At 54.4% G+C, this 15,381-nt stretch overlaps 8 protein-coding genes across 8 annotated transcripts; 2 read left to right on the forward strand and 6 right to left on the reverse strand.

The window, feature by feature from the left end:
- Positions 1–44: 44 nt before the first annotated feature.
- Positions 45–1,544, forward strand: ARB_05966 (uncharacterized protein; the record flags this gene model as incomplete). The annotated part of the gene is made up of 4 exons (XM_003015609.1): positions 45–651; positions 708–1,030; positions 1,099–1,264; positions 1,336–1,544. 4 exons carry the CDS (start codon positions 45–47, stop codon positions 1,542–1,544), a joined length of 1,305 nt encoding a protein of 434 aa, XP_003015655.1.
- Positions 1,545–1,670: 126 nt separating this feature from the next.
- On the reverse strand, positions 1,671–3,282 carry ARB_05967 (MFS transporter, putative; the record flags this gene model as incomplete). The annotated part of the gene is made up of 4 exons (XM_003015610.1): positions 1,671–1,883; positions 2,039–2,304; positions 2,405–2,855; positions 2,947–3,282. The coding sequence occupies 4 exons, from the start codon at positions 3,280–3,282 to the stop codon at positions 1,671–1,673; spliced, it is 1,266 nt and encodes a 421-aa protein (XP_003015656.1).
- Positions 3,283–3,705: 423 nt separating this feature from the next.
- On the reverse strand, positions 3,706–4,830 carry ARB_05968 (uncharacterized protein; the record flags this gene model as incomplete). Its single annotated transcript, XM_003015611.1, has 2 exons — positions 3,706–4,724; positions 4,785–4,830. 2 exons carry the CDS (start codon positions 4,828–4,830, stop codon positions 3,706–3,708), a joined length of 1,065 nt encoding a protein of 354 aa, XP_003015657.1.
- A 393-nt stretch (positions 4,831–5,223) lies between these two features.
- Positions 5,224–6,300, forward strand: ARB_05969 (uncharacterized protein; the record flags this gene model as incomplete). The annotated part of the gene is made up of 1 exon (XM_003015612.1): positions 5,224–6,300. The coding sequence occupies one exon, from the start codon at positions 5,224–5,226 to the stop codon at positions 6,298–6,300; it is 1,077 nt and encodes a 358-aa protein (XP_003015658.1).
- Positions 6,301–7,103: 803 nt separating this feature from the next.
- Positions 7,104–9,130, reverse strand: ARB_05970 (uncharacterized protein; the record flags this gene model as incomplete). Its single annotated transcript, XM_003015613.1, has 4 exons — positions 7,104–7,541; positions 7,618–7,858; positions 7,914–8,885; positions 8,967–9,130. The coding sequence occupies 4 exons, from the start codon at positions 9,128–9,130 to the stop codon at positions 7,104–7,106; spliced, it is 1,815 nt and encodes a 604-aa protein (XP_003015659.1).
- A 2,025-nt stretch (positions 9,131–11,155) lies between these two features.
- On the reverse strand, positions 11,156–12,157 carry ARB_05971 (FMN-dependent dehydrogenase family protein; the record flags this gene model as incomplete). Its single annotated transcript, XM_003015614.1, has 1 exon — positions 11,156–12,157. The coding sequence occupies one exon, from the start codon at positions 12,155–12,157 to the stop codon at positions 11,156–11,158; it is 1,002 nt and encodes a 333-aa protein (XP_003015660.1).
- Positions 12,158–12,255: 98 nt separating this feature from the next.
- Positions 12,256–12,483, reverse strand: ARB_05972 (uncharacterized protein; the record flags this gene model as incomplete). Its single annotated transcript, XM_003015615.1, has 1 exon — positions 12,256–12,483. The coding sequence occupies one exon, from the start codon at positions 12,481–12,483 to the stop codon at positions 12,256–12,258; it is 228 nt and encodes a 75-aa protein (XP_003015661.1).
- Positions 12,484–14,079: 1,596 nt separating this feature from the next.
- On the reverse strand, positions 14,080–15,012 carry ARB_05973 (uncharacterized protein; the record flags this gene model as incomplete). The annotated part of the gene is made up of 1 exon (XM_003015616.1): positions 14,080–15,012. One exon carries the CDS (start codon positions 15,010–15,012, stop codon positions 14,080–14,082), a length of 933 nt encoding a protein of 310 aa, XP_003015662.1.
- Between the last annotated feature and the right edge of the window lie 369 nt (positions 15,013–15,381).

Raw genomic sequence — 15,381 nt, forward strand, 5'->3', positions numbered from 1 at the left:
CTAAATCTCCAATATCAACCTACCACCGCCGTTGGACTCACAAGATGGCGCAGCAGGAGCTGGTCGAAGAACAGGCTCTCTCATTCTACCATCGCAAGAACTACTATCCGGTCAAGATCGGCGAAGTTTTCAACGGTCGATACCAAGTTATTGCAAAACTTGGTTACGGTGGATACTCGACTGTTTGGCTTGCGAGAGATAATAGGTATTTATGCATTTCCATAGCTAGCGAATACGTCGTTGTTGATTTATATATATATATATATACTGACACTAAGTGTAGGACAAAGGAGTACAAAACACTCAAAATTACGGTGCAAACTGATAATGTCTTGCGGGACTCCACGCCCCCTGTGGTCAATGAAGTCAAGATGCTCAAACACCTGAAGTTAACTGCTGAAGAGAGGGAAGAGACTAACCACCCAGCATTGAAATTTCTACGTCTTGCCGACGAGATTCTAGAGCTTGATAACCCAGAAACTGGTGGTCATCATTACTGCATTGTTTCGCGACCACAAGGGAACAGTATCCGCTCCTTGCAGGACCAGTTCCCAGGTGGTATACTGCCTAGGATTATAGTGAAAACAATAGTCCACCAACTGATCATTGGGCTAAATTGGCTACATACTTGTGGTGGCGTTGTGCATACCGGTAACTTCTCAAGCTCATATTTCCCTTCCTGTTAATCGGGGTATTGACTATGATAGATATACTGCCCCAGAACATCCTCATAAGCATTGACAATGACTCAATTGGCCTGAAAGAGGTTGAAGAACAAGAGACCAAGGATCCGAGCGTACCCGTTATTACCAGGGACGGGATTGGAACTGAGTGCGGTATAGTCTACAAGTCTCGGCCTACTAGATTGGAACTGGCAGGTCACCCCGTCCTCACCGACTTCGGCCAGATGCGACTTCTAGATGATGGCGAGTTCAGCGACTGGTGGATGCCCGATCTTTACCGCGCCCCAGAGATTCTCTTGCAGCTCCCCTGGGGTTGCCCGGTTGATATGTGGTCTGTTGGCATCATGGTGAGTTTACACGGTATTCAACATATGACGTCCAAGCTTAGAGTAGTTGAACTGACTGAGTTCACAAGATTCTCGAACTGATAGAAGGCCGAAATCTGTTTGACCCGATTGATCACGAGCATAGGCAGTATGTGTACCCGCTAGCAATGGCACAGTACATAGGCTACCTTGGTCCTCCTCCGCCACTGCTGATGAGCAAAAGCCCAGTTGTATCCCAGTACTTTGATGGTGATGGTATTCCCCCCCACGTCTTTACTGTTTTAATGGCCGGAGTAACTTACACTGGGGAACAGGGAAGTATATAGGAGAGGCGCCGATACCAAAGAGTAGCCTTGAAGATTTTGTCACAACCATTTCATGTGATAAGGAGAAAGAGATGTTCCTACGCTTTATTCGAAGGATGTTGACGTGGGATCCGGAGGAGAGAGCTACAACGAATGAAATTTTCACCGATCCATGGCTCATGCTGACCGCTGAAGAGATGCCTGGCGCGTTAGGGGTACTTGAGTCCTAGTCAAATATTGTACAATATCGAAGCTCCACTCTAGATCTGATCCGAAAACATACGTTAACTGCTAGTGTCTGTACAAACAAACAATTCTATATATAATTGTCAGAAGTATAATGTAAAAGAGATATTCTAATCCCTTTTCCTGTCGACGCTCGGGACAAAGGCCCAGCTGAGTCCCATGAGAGCGATGAGGCCGACCAGGATGGGCTGCAGGACACTGACACCAGCCTTGGAAGCAATGGCGCCGGTGACTGCTGGGAAAACCGTTCCGCCGGCCTGAGCCACAACGAAGATGAGTCCTGCTGGCGTTAGAAGTAATCTAATCTCTTGCACAACTGATAACTAGTTATAATGATACTAGTGACTTACCGAGGGCAGCCGTATGAATGTGCGTTGGTATCAGCTTAGAAGCCACGGACATTCCCTATGAAGCTGTTAATAAATTGGTAAAAGCCAAGTGGGTTGGAAAAGACAGGATTAATTAGTTAACTAGTTACCGAGGCAAAGAACGGCCCTGACAAGAAGCCAAAGACGCTGACGACGACGCTGTCGGCGATGATATTGTTGACACGCCAGAAGACGATCTGCAGGGCCAAACAGCACAGCGAACAGACGAGAATCACGGGTTTCTCGCCTAGTCTATGGGCCGGTTCAGCCAGCAGGAGACGGCCGAGCATGATGCCGCCGAAGTATCCCGTGGGCACGTATCCGACACGCGAGAGATCTCCCTTGCGTTCCTGGACGAGGTACTCGACCAGCCATCCTATAGTTATAGTTACAGTCAGACTTTGTAATGGTAGTTTGCTATTTAGGGGGGGGGGGGGGGGGGGGGGGGGTGGATGGTGAGGGCGATTGTGTCGTACCTCCGACGGTGATGGCAACGCCGAGATAGAAGAAGTAGAACAGGCTGAGCAGCCAGACGGGCCTACACTGCAGCGTGAGCTTCATCTCTGTCCACGTAGAGGTAGTAGAATCAGCATTGGTATCGTTGTCGTTGATAGGGCTGGTGTTGCTGCTCCATGAGATCGAGATGCAGACGTGCTCCTTGAACGCCCACCAGGCAAGCAGCAAGTTGAGCAGGCCGAGCCCTCCCGGCACCAGGTAGAAGTACATCCATTCATCGGTATGGGTAGCCACGAGAGCGGCCAGCAGAGGCCCGACGAGACATCCGGCGCTGTAGCTGGCGTGGATCAGCCCCAGCCAGCGATGGGCGCCCTGGAGGCCCGCGACGAAGACGTTTGCCTGGGCGTCCTGGTATCCCTGGCCCAGCGCGGCGAAGACGAAGGTCACTGCGAACAGAGCAAACGGGGGCGTCTACAACTGTTCTGTTAGCATCGTACAGCTACTGTGTAGTTTTGGTATAGATAGGGTATAGATGTAGATGTAAATGTAGATGTAGATGTACCCAGAAGCGGAGGAGGTGAGCCAGGAGCTGGGCAGCGGCACCGGCAACGAGAGCGCCCCCGAGCCCCGTTGCAGAGCGCATCCAGCTGCCGGTGAGAGCAGCGAGGAGCCAGCCGACGAAGGAGAGCCCCCAGATGAGGCCGACGGCGGAGGAGGAGAGGCCGTAGGAGCGCAGCAGATAAGGGACCAGGGCCCCGAGGCTGCCGTCATTGACGCCGGCGACGAGGAAGCAAAAGGCCGCGGCCGCGATCCTGGTGGCCTTTTTCGCTTCCATTACTCCTTCATGGCGTGATTCCTGAGGCAGTTCTTGCGTCCGGAGCTCGATCTCCGCGTTCATCTTGGGCTATCTATCTCGAGTAGCTAGCGAGTTACTCCGTAGTTATATTATAGGTAGGGCTGTGTTTTTTTAGATTTGGATGGATGGTGTGAATATTTGGTAGCTGTGGATGCAGTGACGAAGTAGAAAAGATTGTCATCATTCAGACCCATAACTAGTCGCAGCTAGACAGGCTAACTAACTAACTCATGGTACAGACATGCAGGATCCTGGTAGGATAAAAAAAGAGAAGCAAGAGAAACAGAGAGAGAGAGAGAGATGCGCCTGAGATGCCCGAGTGTGTGCTGATATTCAAATTTGAGTGCCTGATGCGCCATGCAGTGGTGCTCCGTCTGAGACTCCAAAACTACCCGGAAGAATGAACGTAGAAAGGAAAAAAGGAGGAGGAGGAGAAGAAGAAGAAATATTAAAAGAAGAAGAGGGTCAGCAGCATCGCTTGCGTTGGACGGTGAGGTCGAGGCCGCCGCCGCCCTCCTGCTCGGCCTCGTCTTCCGCATCGCCTATGAGGGCCGGCGGAAAACTGAGCCAACTGCGCCTCTTGTCAGCGTCTCCCGAGGTGCGGCCGGCTCTCGACCGGGCCCTGATGCTCCCGTTGCTGCCGGGCGTGTGGATGGCAGAGGAGCCAGCAGCAGCACCACCAGCAGTACCAGCACCACCAGCGCCAGAACGAGCACCAGCACCAGCTCGCGCACCACCAGCACCGGCAGCACCAGCACCGGCACTGCCCCCAGACGCCTCGCCCTGCCGCTCTCTCCGGGTGCGCTGCTCGACCAGCTTGCGGGTGATGACCCGAAACACCTCGTCGATGCCCTCGCCGTCCTTGCTGCTGATCTCGTGGCAGCAGTCCCAGCCGATGTCCTGGGCCCAGAACCCACTGTTGCGCTTGCTGTCTGGCGCCATACTCCCACTATAGTTATTGCTGTAGATATTATTGTTATTGTTGTTATTGTTGTTGGCACTGCCGATGCCAGAGCTCGGGGGCGGCGTCGATGCCTGGGACGGGTACAGCTGCTCGGCGACGTAGGCGATGGTACGCTCAAAGGGCACCCGTCGACGGGCCGGGTCGTCCGCCACGATATCCGACTTGGTGCCGACGACGTGGATGACCAGCCCATCCGCGGCCTCACCGTCAGCAGCACCGCCAGCAGCACCGCCGAGATTCTGCTTGAGCTCGAGCAGCCAGCCGCGCATCTCGTCAAAGGAGCGCTCGTCGGTGATGTCGTAGCAGAGCAGCCCCGCGTGGGCGCCGCGGTAGTAGAGGCGCGAGATGCTGCGGAAGCGCTCCTGGCCGGCGGTGTCCCATATCTGCAGCCGCACAATGGTGTCCGAGGTCGAGTCGAGCACCCGCTTGGTGACGAACGAGGCCCCGACGGTCGACGCGGGCGCCGTCGAGCTGAACGAGTTGCGGACGTAGCGCTGCACCAGGCTGGTCTTCCCGACTCCTGCAGCCCGTCAGTCAGTAGAAGCGTCGCAGCAGACCACCGTGGAGAGGGAGGACCTACCCTGGGCCCCGAGGACAACGATCTTGGCTTCCAGGCTGTTGCTCATGTTACATGTCGTATGTCGTATGTTGCTGTCTGGCGCTGGCCCTGGAGGTGAGATGGCGATGACGATGGCGATGACGGTGACGGTGATAACACTGGAGTCGCTAAACACTAGCAGTGCAGCTAAGAATAACTACCAGCAACTAACTACGACTAACTACGCCTTAACGACTAGCTCTAGTTATCAGGCCAACCGCCGGCGATCGGCCTGTGACATCCCATCGACCCCCCAGGCAGGCCGCATGCCGCATGCCTGGCCTCTTTCTCTCTCTATCTGGGCGGTCTTTTAGAACCTGCCGCTTACTAAGCAAAACTGCGGCTCTTCAACAAAAATATCTTGAACGTCGAATGTGATTCCATCACAAGCTCACCTTCACATCACATACATACATACACCATGTCTCTGGCCGACTACCTAGCGAAAAACTACCTGACAGCAGACACGCTATCGTCGGAGCGGCCGAAGAAGAAACGCAAGAAGAACAAGCATGCTGTGGCCGAGGATACCAGCGCTGGCGGGCTGATAATCGCAGATGACGACCCTCCACTACTCTCTAGCTCGAACAAGACCTCACGATCCAGACGGCCGGGTAGATACGACTCAGACGAGGACGATGAAATACCATACGCAGCACAGGCCGGAACAAGCAGCGAGTTCCGGAAAAGCAAGTCTTCACAATGGCGGAGCGTGTCTGGACCACAACCTCCTACAAACGACGAGCAGGTTGCGGCAGACGCGATTCTAGCTTCTGCAGCTGCTGAACGGACAGCTCAGATGGAAGCTGACGACGATAGGCCCATGGTGGCCGAGGAAAACGACTCCACACCTCGAATGGAGTCAGGTATGAGAGCTGGATTGCAGACCGCAGCTGATACTGCGGCGATGGTAGCAGCTCAGGAACGAGAGCAGGCGCAGGAAGCCGAGAAGCTACGGAAGGAGAGAAAAAAGAAAGGGAAACAGGAAGTTGGACTGGAGTCGGAAACAATTTACCGAGATGCGTCTGGACGGATAATCAACGTTGCTATGAAGAGGGCGGAGGCACGCAAGGCAGCGGAGGAGGCTGCTGCTGCTGAGCGGGCGGCAAAGGAGGCCCTGACAGGCGATGTGCAGAGGCAGGAGAAGGAAGCTCGCCGTCAAGCACTGGAGGAAGCGAAGTTTATACCGCTTGCGCGAACGGCAGAGGATGAAGATCTAAATGCCGAGCTGAAGGCCAGACAAAGGTGGAATGATCCTGCAGCGGCGTTTTTATCTGAGCCCAAGAGTGGTGCCGCTGCTGGTGTTGGCAGTAGCTCTGCTGGGGGAGGGAAAAAGGTATATAAGGGTCCATCACCGCCGAACCGATATGGAATCCGGCCAGGTTTCAGATGGGATGGAGTGGACAGGAGTAACGGGTTTGAACATAAATGGTTTGAGGCGCGGAACCGTCGGGGCAGGATGGAAACTATGGAATATGCCTGGCAGATGGATGAGTGATATATACTGTTCACGGAAGCTCGATTGTACTTTTTTTTTTTTATTCCCGGACTGGATGGCGGAAGTTCCTATTTACTTTCTGGACAATATAAATATGGACGAACGAACCGATACAAGAGAAACAGAAGGGCAAATAAACCACCGTATGTATGAAATGAAATTCGTCCAATCATACGTTCTTCGCCTATTTTCAAAGGAAAGAATGTGCTGTGTTTGTTTTTGTCTGTAGGTCAAGTGAGCGTGAGATGACCTATATCCCCAATTCCACCATCAGCTCCCCTCCTGAGCTCCCGACCCCGACCCCGGCTCCAGCTCCAGCTCCAGCTTCAGTGTACACACGACACCCTCAGCAGCCCGTCAGTTGCATCAGACAGTTATATTGCCCTCCTTAAGAATATAGATAGCATGACAAGTATAAAACGAGACCAACAACACCCCCTTTCAGCAGCGTAGCAGCAGGACGGTAAAGCATGACAAAGCACTAGCATGAACAACTCTATCTATTCAGCCACGATGATCCAATAAAAGTCATGTAGGTTAGTTTCATTCTTTTGCTTCTTTTCTCATCCCGAGTCATCGCCAGCATCTCATTTCGTCTCATCCGGCAAGTCAGGGGCGTTGGAGGTGCCGAGGGGGATGGATGATGAAAAGCCAATGAGAGTGCAGGAGACAGATAAAAAGAGGGACGAGACGACCACATGGCGGCCGAGAGCAGAGGAGGGGACACCAGGATTGAACGCCGTTAACGATAATTTCGATGGTACCATTTGATCAAAAGAGATACAGAGGACGGTGGAGCTAGTTCATCTCCTCTTGACCTCTGATGCCCAACCTTCGATGCCTTCTCCTCGACTTCCCACAGGAATGTTAAGGGAAATGTGATCCATTCCTTTGGTGCCGTTGAGATATTTATGGTTAGCCATCCCGCCTGCATTTGCCCTTCGTTCAGGTATGAGTTCGAGCATCGGGATCAAAAAGTCGGACACGGCTTTGCTCTCTTCCTCGGAAAAGTGATACTTCTCTCTAAGGACGTCAGGCAGTGCCCAGTGGCGTAGTCTGTGAATATTGCGGAGCTCTCCCTTCCGGTTGAAGATTTCTTGACTCCACTTTCCGGATAGACAGAGAGATTTGGGGAAAGGACCTAGAAGTTCGATGATCTGAGCAATATGGTCATCATCTTTACCATATTTGGTGCCGGTCTGCGGGTCGAACAGGTAGTCTCCGGTAATAAGTTCGAATGCCTGGAGAAAAAAGAAAGAGAGAGAGAGAGAGAGATTAGTAACTGAGGATCAGGTGAGAGTTGTGCGGGTCGCCTACCATCGCAGCCATGCTCCAGATATCGGTGCTGGCGCCCCATTTACCTCCGAGTATGACTTCCGGCGAGCGGTATTGTCGGGTCTGGATATCGTTTGTGAAGTGGTGTCCAACCCAGCAGGCGTTACCCAGATCGGCTATCTTAACGGAGATAATATCGATATTGTACTGGTCGCCGGCCATGGACTGGTCTGTATCTTTGTTGAGGGAGATGCCTGAGACTTCGCGTTCAAGCAGGTCGCTGCTGAAGTTAGTATACTATGTATGTGTGTAGATAGAACAACGAAATAATGACTTACGTAGTTTTTTCTCTTTGTTTCTGTTTTTCGTCGGCAGCTGCGTCCGAATCCTTTATGCCAAGTTTATCTTTCATGGATTGTTTGGAGGGAGTGGTAGGGGTAGCAGAGACTGTGGAAGTTAGAAGAGATACTAAGGTAATCCAAAAATAGGGAAAGAGGGATAAGAGTATCTTACGAGGAGATTCAGCAAGGACCTGGTTGAGGCTGCTATGGGAGCTCTGCATGGAGGGAGTAACGTTGCGGAAAGGGTCCCCGCCACTGAAGCTGGCGCTGAGCGGGCTGGGGAGCGGCTGGCTGCCTGTGATGAGAGTTCTCCGTCTCCGTCTGCCATTTCTATTATCGTCTCTGGTATCGGCCTTCTTCTCTTCATCCTTGACGCAAGACTTGACGATCTGCTCGACATCTCCAACCTCGATGAGGACGTTTTCAGGTTTGAGATCGGTATGGATGATGCCACACTCGCGGTGCAGGTAATCTAGGCCGAGGAGGACCTGTTTTGTGATTTGTTTGACGAGGGGCATGGGGATGCCTCTGTGGTTCCAGCGCTTGATGAGGCCGAGCAAGTTCTCTCCCAAGACCTCGAAGACCATGCAGACATGGACTCCGTTGGGGCCACGGTGCTCGAACGAGTCGAGCAGGCTGACGACATGTCTGCGGCCCGGATGGTCAGGGTTGGCGCTGTTTATGCGGTTGAGAAGCTTGATCTCGTCTATGGCGGTCTCGGTGTAGTGGGCGGCAGAGCGCACGACTTTGAGGGCGACGTGTTTGCCCGTGGTGGTATCGCGGGACAGCCAGACGGTCGAGAAATGGCCCCAGCCGAGCTTGCGGACGACGATGTAGCGGCCGTTGTTGTAGGACTCGCCCACGGAGACCGGGTGGTAGCCCCCCTTGCAGTAGTCCTCGGAGTCTTCCTCGTCTGCAGCGTCGACTTCTTCCTCTGACGAGGACGACGAAGCTCGCGACAGGGGCGAACTATATGAAAGTTTCTGTCTATCCAGGAGTTAGCAGGCGGGCGGCACGTCTTTTTGCCTTTTGGCTGTTATTCAAACAAACATGGGGAGGGAGGAGGTGTAAACGGACTGGGTGCTGGACATGGTAGCTGGATCAGACTCCTCGTTGGTGATGATGGGCTTGAGATCAGAGGCCTTCCTGCGTTTCTTGCCCGCGGTACCGTTAGCAGCAGCGGCAGCAGCCTTTTTCAGATCGCCGCCATTCATCGTCGGGCGCCAGTGGTTGAGTGTATGGCGTCTGGAGGCAAGCGGGAGCCGAAGTGCCCAGGCGAATGCCCAATGGTGGTGGTGGTGGAGGTAGTAGTAGTCGTAGTAATAGTACTCGTAGTAGAGAGGTGGCTGTGGGAGCGTGAGAGACGGCGAGGCGGGACGACCGTTAACGGGCGCTTCGAGCAGGCCAATTCTACACGCAGGCCGGGGAGCTGGGCGGTAGAGAGGGCATCAGGAAGCAGATGAGATGAAGCTGGCACCGTGGATGGCAGTTGATCAGGCCCTGAAGGCGATGGTAGATGCGTTTCTTCGAAGGGGGAGGGTGGGGGGTGGGAGAGGGCTGGTTCTCGCGGCAGAGAGGCTGGTGGAGGCGCAGATCACGCTGAGCCGGCGGTCGGTTGACGCTTTGCACCAGAAACAGGCGAGGAAGAGGGTGAGTCTGCGGTCTGGACGGCGCCAGTGTTGGCTTTCAGGCGTTGTCGTTGCTGTTGTTGTTGTTGTCGTGAAGTTGTAGATCTGGAGGTGAAGAAAAAAGTTGGCGGAAGAGCCGAAAAAGGCAAAAGCAACAACATCGAACTTTTTCTCTCTCTAAGCGCCGGCAAGAGACAAACCAGACAACTCGACAGTTTCAGACAGCATCGACGGCGGCTAGGATGGAACAGCCCGGCGAGTGAGGGAGTGAGAACACCGCTGAGATACCCCTTTTTTTGAATAGCTGTTGCTGTTACTGTTACTACGTTGACTATCTGCTGACGATATGCCGCCGTGGGACGCTCCGTCAGCCGGCACGCAGCTGCTGGCCTCGCCCCTGATATGCGTTCTACGACCGGTCTACGGACTGCTGTCTGCGCTACGGGCGCCGCCGTACACTCGCTCGCCCACCCAGCCGGCCGTCAGAGTGGTCTGCCTGTCGGACACGCACTCCCAGCACCGCTCCGTGGGCGAGATACCGGACGGCGACCTGCTGATACACGCTGGAGATCTGACGGACCTGGGCACGCCGGAGCAGATCCAGGAGGCAGCAGACTGGCTGAAGAGCCTCCCGCATCGGTACAAGGTGGTGGTGGCCGGGAACCATGACGGGTGGCTGGACGCAGGTGTGCGCGGACGGATAGCCGAGCTCAACGGGATAGACGAGAGCGCTGTTGATGATACACGGATAGACTGGGAAGGGATATGCTATCTGCAGAACTCGTCTGTTACGCTGGCGTTTGGCTCGCGGACGCTTACGGTGCATGGGATACCGCAGATTCCCCAGCTGGAGCCGCATGTTACTATCCACGCCTTCCAGTACCCGCCGTACCACATTGGGCTTCCCTGGCCAACGGCCCCGCCGGCCGAGACGGACATACTGGTGTCTCATAGCCCGCCGTTGCACCATGGAGACCTGTTTCCGAACAGCATTGGATGTGCACATTTGCTGGAGGCTGCGTGGCGGGTGAAGCCTGCGTTGTATGTGTTTGGCCACACGCATGCTGGCCGAGGCGTGGAGCGAGCGTACTATGACGATGCGCAGCGGGCGTGGGAGATGATGTTGCATCGACGGCGAGAAGGGGGCATGCTCTGGGCCCGGGGTGAGCGAGGATGGAGCTGGTGGCTGTTTCGTCGGTGGTCGGTGGTGCGGGACCTGGTGAGCGTGTGCTGGGCGTGGAGGGATGCGGTGCGGGTGGTGTTTGGGTCTGTGGTGGGCGTGATCTGGACGAGGATATGGGGAGGGGAGAGGCCGTTGGGCAGAGAAGGGTGGATGGTCAATCCGGCGTGTATGGACGTCCGGGGCCAGAGAATCGTTGCTGGGCCGATAGTGGTAGACTTGTAAAAAAAAAAAAAACTCTATACAATTGATTCCTAGATCCCCCTATATATATACAGGACAATGAAGAACATATGGTATAGAATGAAACAGAGAGATACCACGCAAAGAAACATGATAAATAGGGACAACATGACAGATGAAGAAGATCAATATGAAGATGAAGACGAAGAGAAGAGAAGAGAAGAGAAAGAAGATGGGTATTGTATTTATTATAGCTTTGAAACAGGCCTGTCTGCAGGCAAGCTCATGGGGTCATAAACGCTGTGAGAGAGGTTGTCGATGGGCCCCGAGACGGTGTGGACGGAGAGCCCCCTGGTGTCAAGCAGGTCGGGTCCCAGCTGGTCGATGCTGGTGCATCCGAGCAGCCGCATGTTCATCTCCATCTCGTCCTTGAGGAGCTGCATGGCCTTCTCGACGCCCTCGGTGCCATAGGCACTCATGGCGTATAGGAACGGCCGGCCAATTCCCACGCCCTTTGCGCCCAGACACACGGCCTTGAGGATGTCGGTGGCCCGCCTGACGCCTCCGTCGATGTAGACTTCGATCTTGCGGTCCCATCCCCGGGCACGCAAGGCCGGCATGACGTCTGCGAGCAGCTCGATGGCCGAGGGCGCGTACTCGAGCTGCCGGCCGCCGTGGTTGGAGAGCACGACGGCATCGATGCCGGCTTCAACGGCCCGCAGCACGTCGTCTACACGCTGCACCCCCTTGAGGGCGATGGGCATCTTGGTGATGGAGCGGAAGTACGGCAGGTCCTTCCAGGAGAGGCTGGGGTCGATGAAAGAAGAGATGGCGCGGGCAGCACCCTGGGAGCGGTCGACGGCGGCGGCAGAGGAGGAGGAGGCGGTGGTGGCCTGGACGCTGGAGCCCTGGTCGGCGAACTTGGAGCGCATGTCCTTCTCCCTGCGGCCGAGCTGGGGAGCGTCGACGGTGATGAAGAGGCCCTTGCAGCCGCGGGCCTCGGCGTGCTCGACGATGCGGCGGGTGATGGCTCTGTCCTTGTTGACGTAGAGCTGCAGCCATTGGGTCTGCTTGTCGGTCTTTGCATCGACGATCTCGTCAAAGGAGCACGACGCCAGGGTGGGGATCATCTGCACGACGTCGTGGGTAGCGGAGGCGCGCGTGAGGCAGACCTCGCCGTCCGGATGGCCCAGCTTGCCCAGCGCGGTGGCCGTGACGTAGAAGGGGGCCGAGACGGGGGTTCCCAGCATCGTCGTGCGGGTGCAGACCTTCTCCACGTCGACGAGGATGCGCGGCCGGAACCAGATCTTGTGGAACGCCGTGTGGTTTTCCCTCATGGTCTATCCTATTAGCATTCATCATATTCATAGTGACAATCGTAGAGAGAGAGAGAGAGAGGTACCATCTCGTCCTCGCAGCCGGAGGAGTAGTAGCCCCAGGCGGTCTTCTTCATGACGCGGCGGGCGACGGACTCAAAGTCCATCAGGTTGTAGCACTGGTCGAGCGAGGGCATGCGGCGGATCCTCTCGAGCCGCTGCTCCTCGTCCGGGTCGGCCGCCCTGAGCTGCTTCTCCATCGTGTCCATGTCGACGGGGCCGAGATGCTTCGAGCGGTCGAGGTACCGGTCCAGCGTGTCTGGCGGGTGAACGGGCTCGAACTCGGCCGTCGCATCTTTGCCCGCGTACTTGAGGATGATCTGCTGGCCCCCGGGGTGTTCTAAGCCTCATCAGCGTCTCTGCTCCTCTGCCTTGCATCCGTAGCTGGTATCAATCGTAGTAGGCCTTGCTTACCGGGCAAGAAGTCCGTCACGTCGTAGGCCTGGCCGTGCAGCACCACCCAGCACGACGCCGCCGAGCTGTGCTGGGCGACCTCTGCGCCCGTGAGTTTGGCCATCGCTGGCTCTCTCTGGCTCTGTCTCTCTCTCGATCCTCCTCTCTGTGGTCTTGTCTGTTGTTGTCTGGTTGAGTCGGTTGAGGCTGATCGTGTGTGTCTCTCTCTCTGTCTCGTCCTAACTTAGCTCGCCAGCCGGTCAGCACGCCGCAGCTTTATATCCAGCCAGTGATATAACTAGTTGACGACCAAGTAAGTCGGCGTCTCGCACGAGAAACGCCTCGGAAAAGAAGAAAGACGACGGCGAGGACGAGGACGACGCAGCAGCCGAAGCTTTCATCGCCATCCACTCCATGTGGTTCTGCTTCCTCGGCTGTTTGTGCGTGGCTTGAGGTCTTTGCCTGTGGCTCGGGGGCTTCGATGGACTGACTTACAGGCAGCGGCAGCGGCAGCGAGGTCTTCAGCTGGTCAACTGGTGATACTCCGTGCTGGTCGAGGTGATGCCAGTAGTAATTATATTATAATATACTCCCCCGACAGCTATATAAGTATAAGATCGTATGTATAAGTGTATGAATGCAGCGGAGGGCGACCGACGGAGAACAGCCGCCGTTTCATCGCAGCGCCGGCCAGGATGGAGACTCCAAGACGAAGACGAGCAGCGCGCTGTAACACCGGCTGTTAAAGACAACAAACGCTGCATCAAGGCCAGGAGGGTCACGATGCTGTCTCTCTGGCGAGTACATGTACGAAGGCCATATATATATCTGGTGGGATACGTGCGTATCTACCCCTATCCGCAAGGGCTGGATAAGTTGAGTCCTTGGGCCGGTGGTTACAAGATATCCTAGCTATAGTTTGCTACGAGGCATTCTCAGGTTAAAAAAAGGGGGTCACTTCAGATAAAAGGGAGTTCTGATTTGGCATTGTAACAGTTAAACTGAGCTTACTTATAAGAAGATGCATAGTTAAAACGAAAGAAGCCAGATATCCATTGGGTTAAATCAAGGATCAAAGGATTTTAAGCAAATAGGATAGGGGGTTTGGCTACTACAACCAGGCAGAGAACCACGGCCGGAATCCCCCCTAACAAGTAAAATGTGAAGGGGCCCGGATAAGCTGAAAAGAGAAGTAAAAGGTAGTCCCTTGCTCGAGCTAGCCTTTGCTTGTTACAGACTGCAGATTTCGGCCCGTCAGGTTACGGGCGAAGATAGGCCAGATCTTCTCGGTCCCCGGCAGGCTTTCATACCAGTAAGCGTGACTAAGAGCTAGTATCCCTTCCAGTCGGCTGGCTAATTTCCAAGTGCTGGGAGATCCGGAATAAGGGAAATGTATATGCCATTTACTTGCCGTTCTGGCCTACCTGCATGCTCCAGGCAATACTGGGATCAACCGGCAGGTCCGAGTCGTCTGGTTCACCAATGATTTCCGGGGGGATAGATACTGGTATTTGCAATCGGCGAGCAACCTCTTGGATAACCTTAATGCGATGGTCAAGTGTAGCTGCGCCGCCAGCAAGTTCGGAGAGATCATCAGCAGAGACGGATTCGTCTACCAGGGACGAGATCGAGGGCGACAGCAGCTCCAGGTTTGCTCGCGAAAAGTGATAGTTGACAATTGCATTTGTGACCAGCTCTGATCTCACCGACATTGCGGTTTCTACCTGGTTCATTTGAGACCGCATCCCTTCCAGCTGCGATTCAGAACGCTTCAAGCTTGCTTTCAACCGGTCGATTTCATATTCAAGCTCGACCACGCGCTCGCTTTCTTTTGAGTCACGCAGGAGGACAACTTTACATGGCCGGTCGGCCTTGCTGGGGCTAATATTTCCTACTGCTCTAGAGTCGTCATCTTCGTCAACAATAGCTTGGACTGGCATCGACTTCATTGGCCTTCCACAGCTTTGGTGGGTGAGATGATGGCGCTGTGCCGGACGGACCTGGTTTCCGATGCTCCATGACAAGCGGTTCCTCTTGAGCTTCCCGTCTGTATTAAAGTCCGCCGGCCAGTATAATCCAAGTAGCTCCTTTGCTATGTTGCCCTTGGATCCCCATTTGGATAGGGCCATCGCCTGAGCATCACAGAGCAGACGGTAAAATGGCGGCAAGTTAGCAGATGAGAGATTCTCCTCGGGTATCACATGGTGGAACGGTGGGAAGTAGTCAAAGTCGAGTGTTGATATGCCATCCATCCACTCTTCTCCTTGACGGTTAGTGACGACATTTGGTAGGGGAAACCTCGGCAATTTGGATGCTCGTAGTCGCCTTTCTGACATATCCGAGTCCTTGATTCTGTTATAGACTCTGGTATAGAGAAATATCAGACAGCAGTTGGTAGATATTCAAGGCTGTTGAAATGGACCTCGGCCACTTTGATTGAGGGAATCAGATAACAAAGCTCCCTAAAGAGGGAAAAGCTATCTTGTTGCATATATTGAGAGAGAGAGATTGAAATAAGTATTCATCTAGCTTTACTAGATGGGTAGATGGGAAGAGAACTGATAACTTGGTGAAGTTATTACAGTGTTTGTTGGTAGTTATTTAGGCGTTAGGCCAGAGATGTGATGGCTCAGTGAATGTATATCAAGCAGCTCTAAGATGATAACGGTCATAAGTGGAAGAGGAAGAAGAAGAAGAAAGGATGA

Source organism: Trichophyton benhamiae, assembly GCF_000151125.1.
Source record: "Trichophyton benhamiae CBS 112371 chromosome Unknown Abenha-G-c-322p01.r1, whole genome shotgun sequence".
Taxonomy (NCBI): domain Eukaryota; kingdom Fungi; phylum Ascomycota; class Eurotiomycetes; order Onygenales; family Arthrodermataceae; genus Trichophyton; species Trichophyton benhamiae.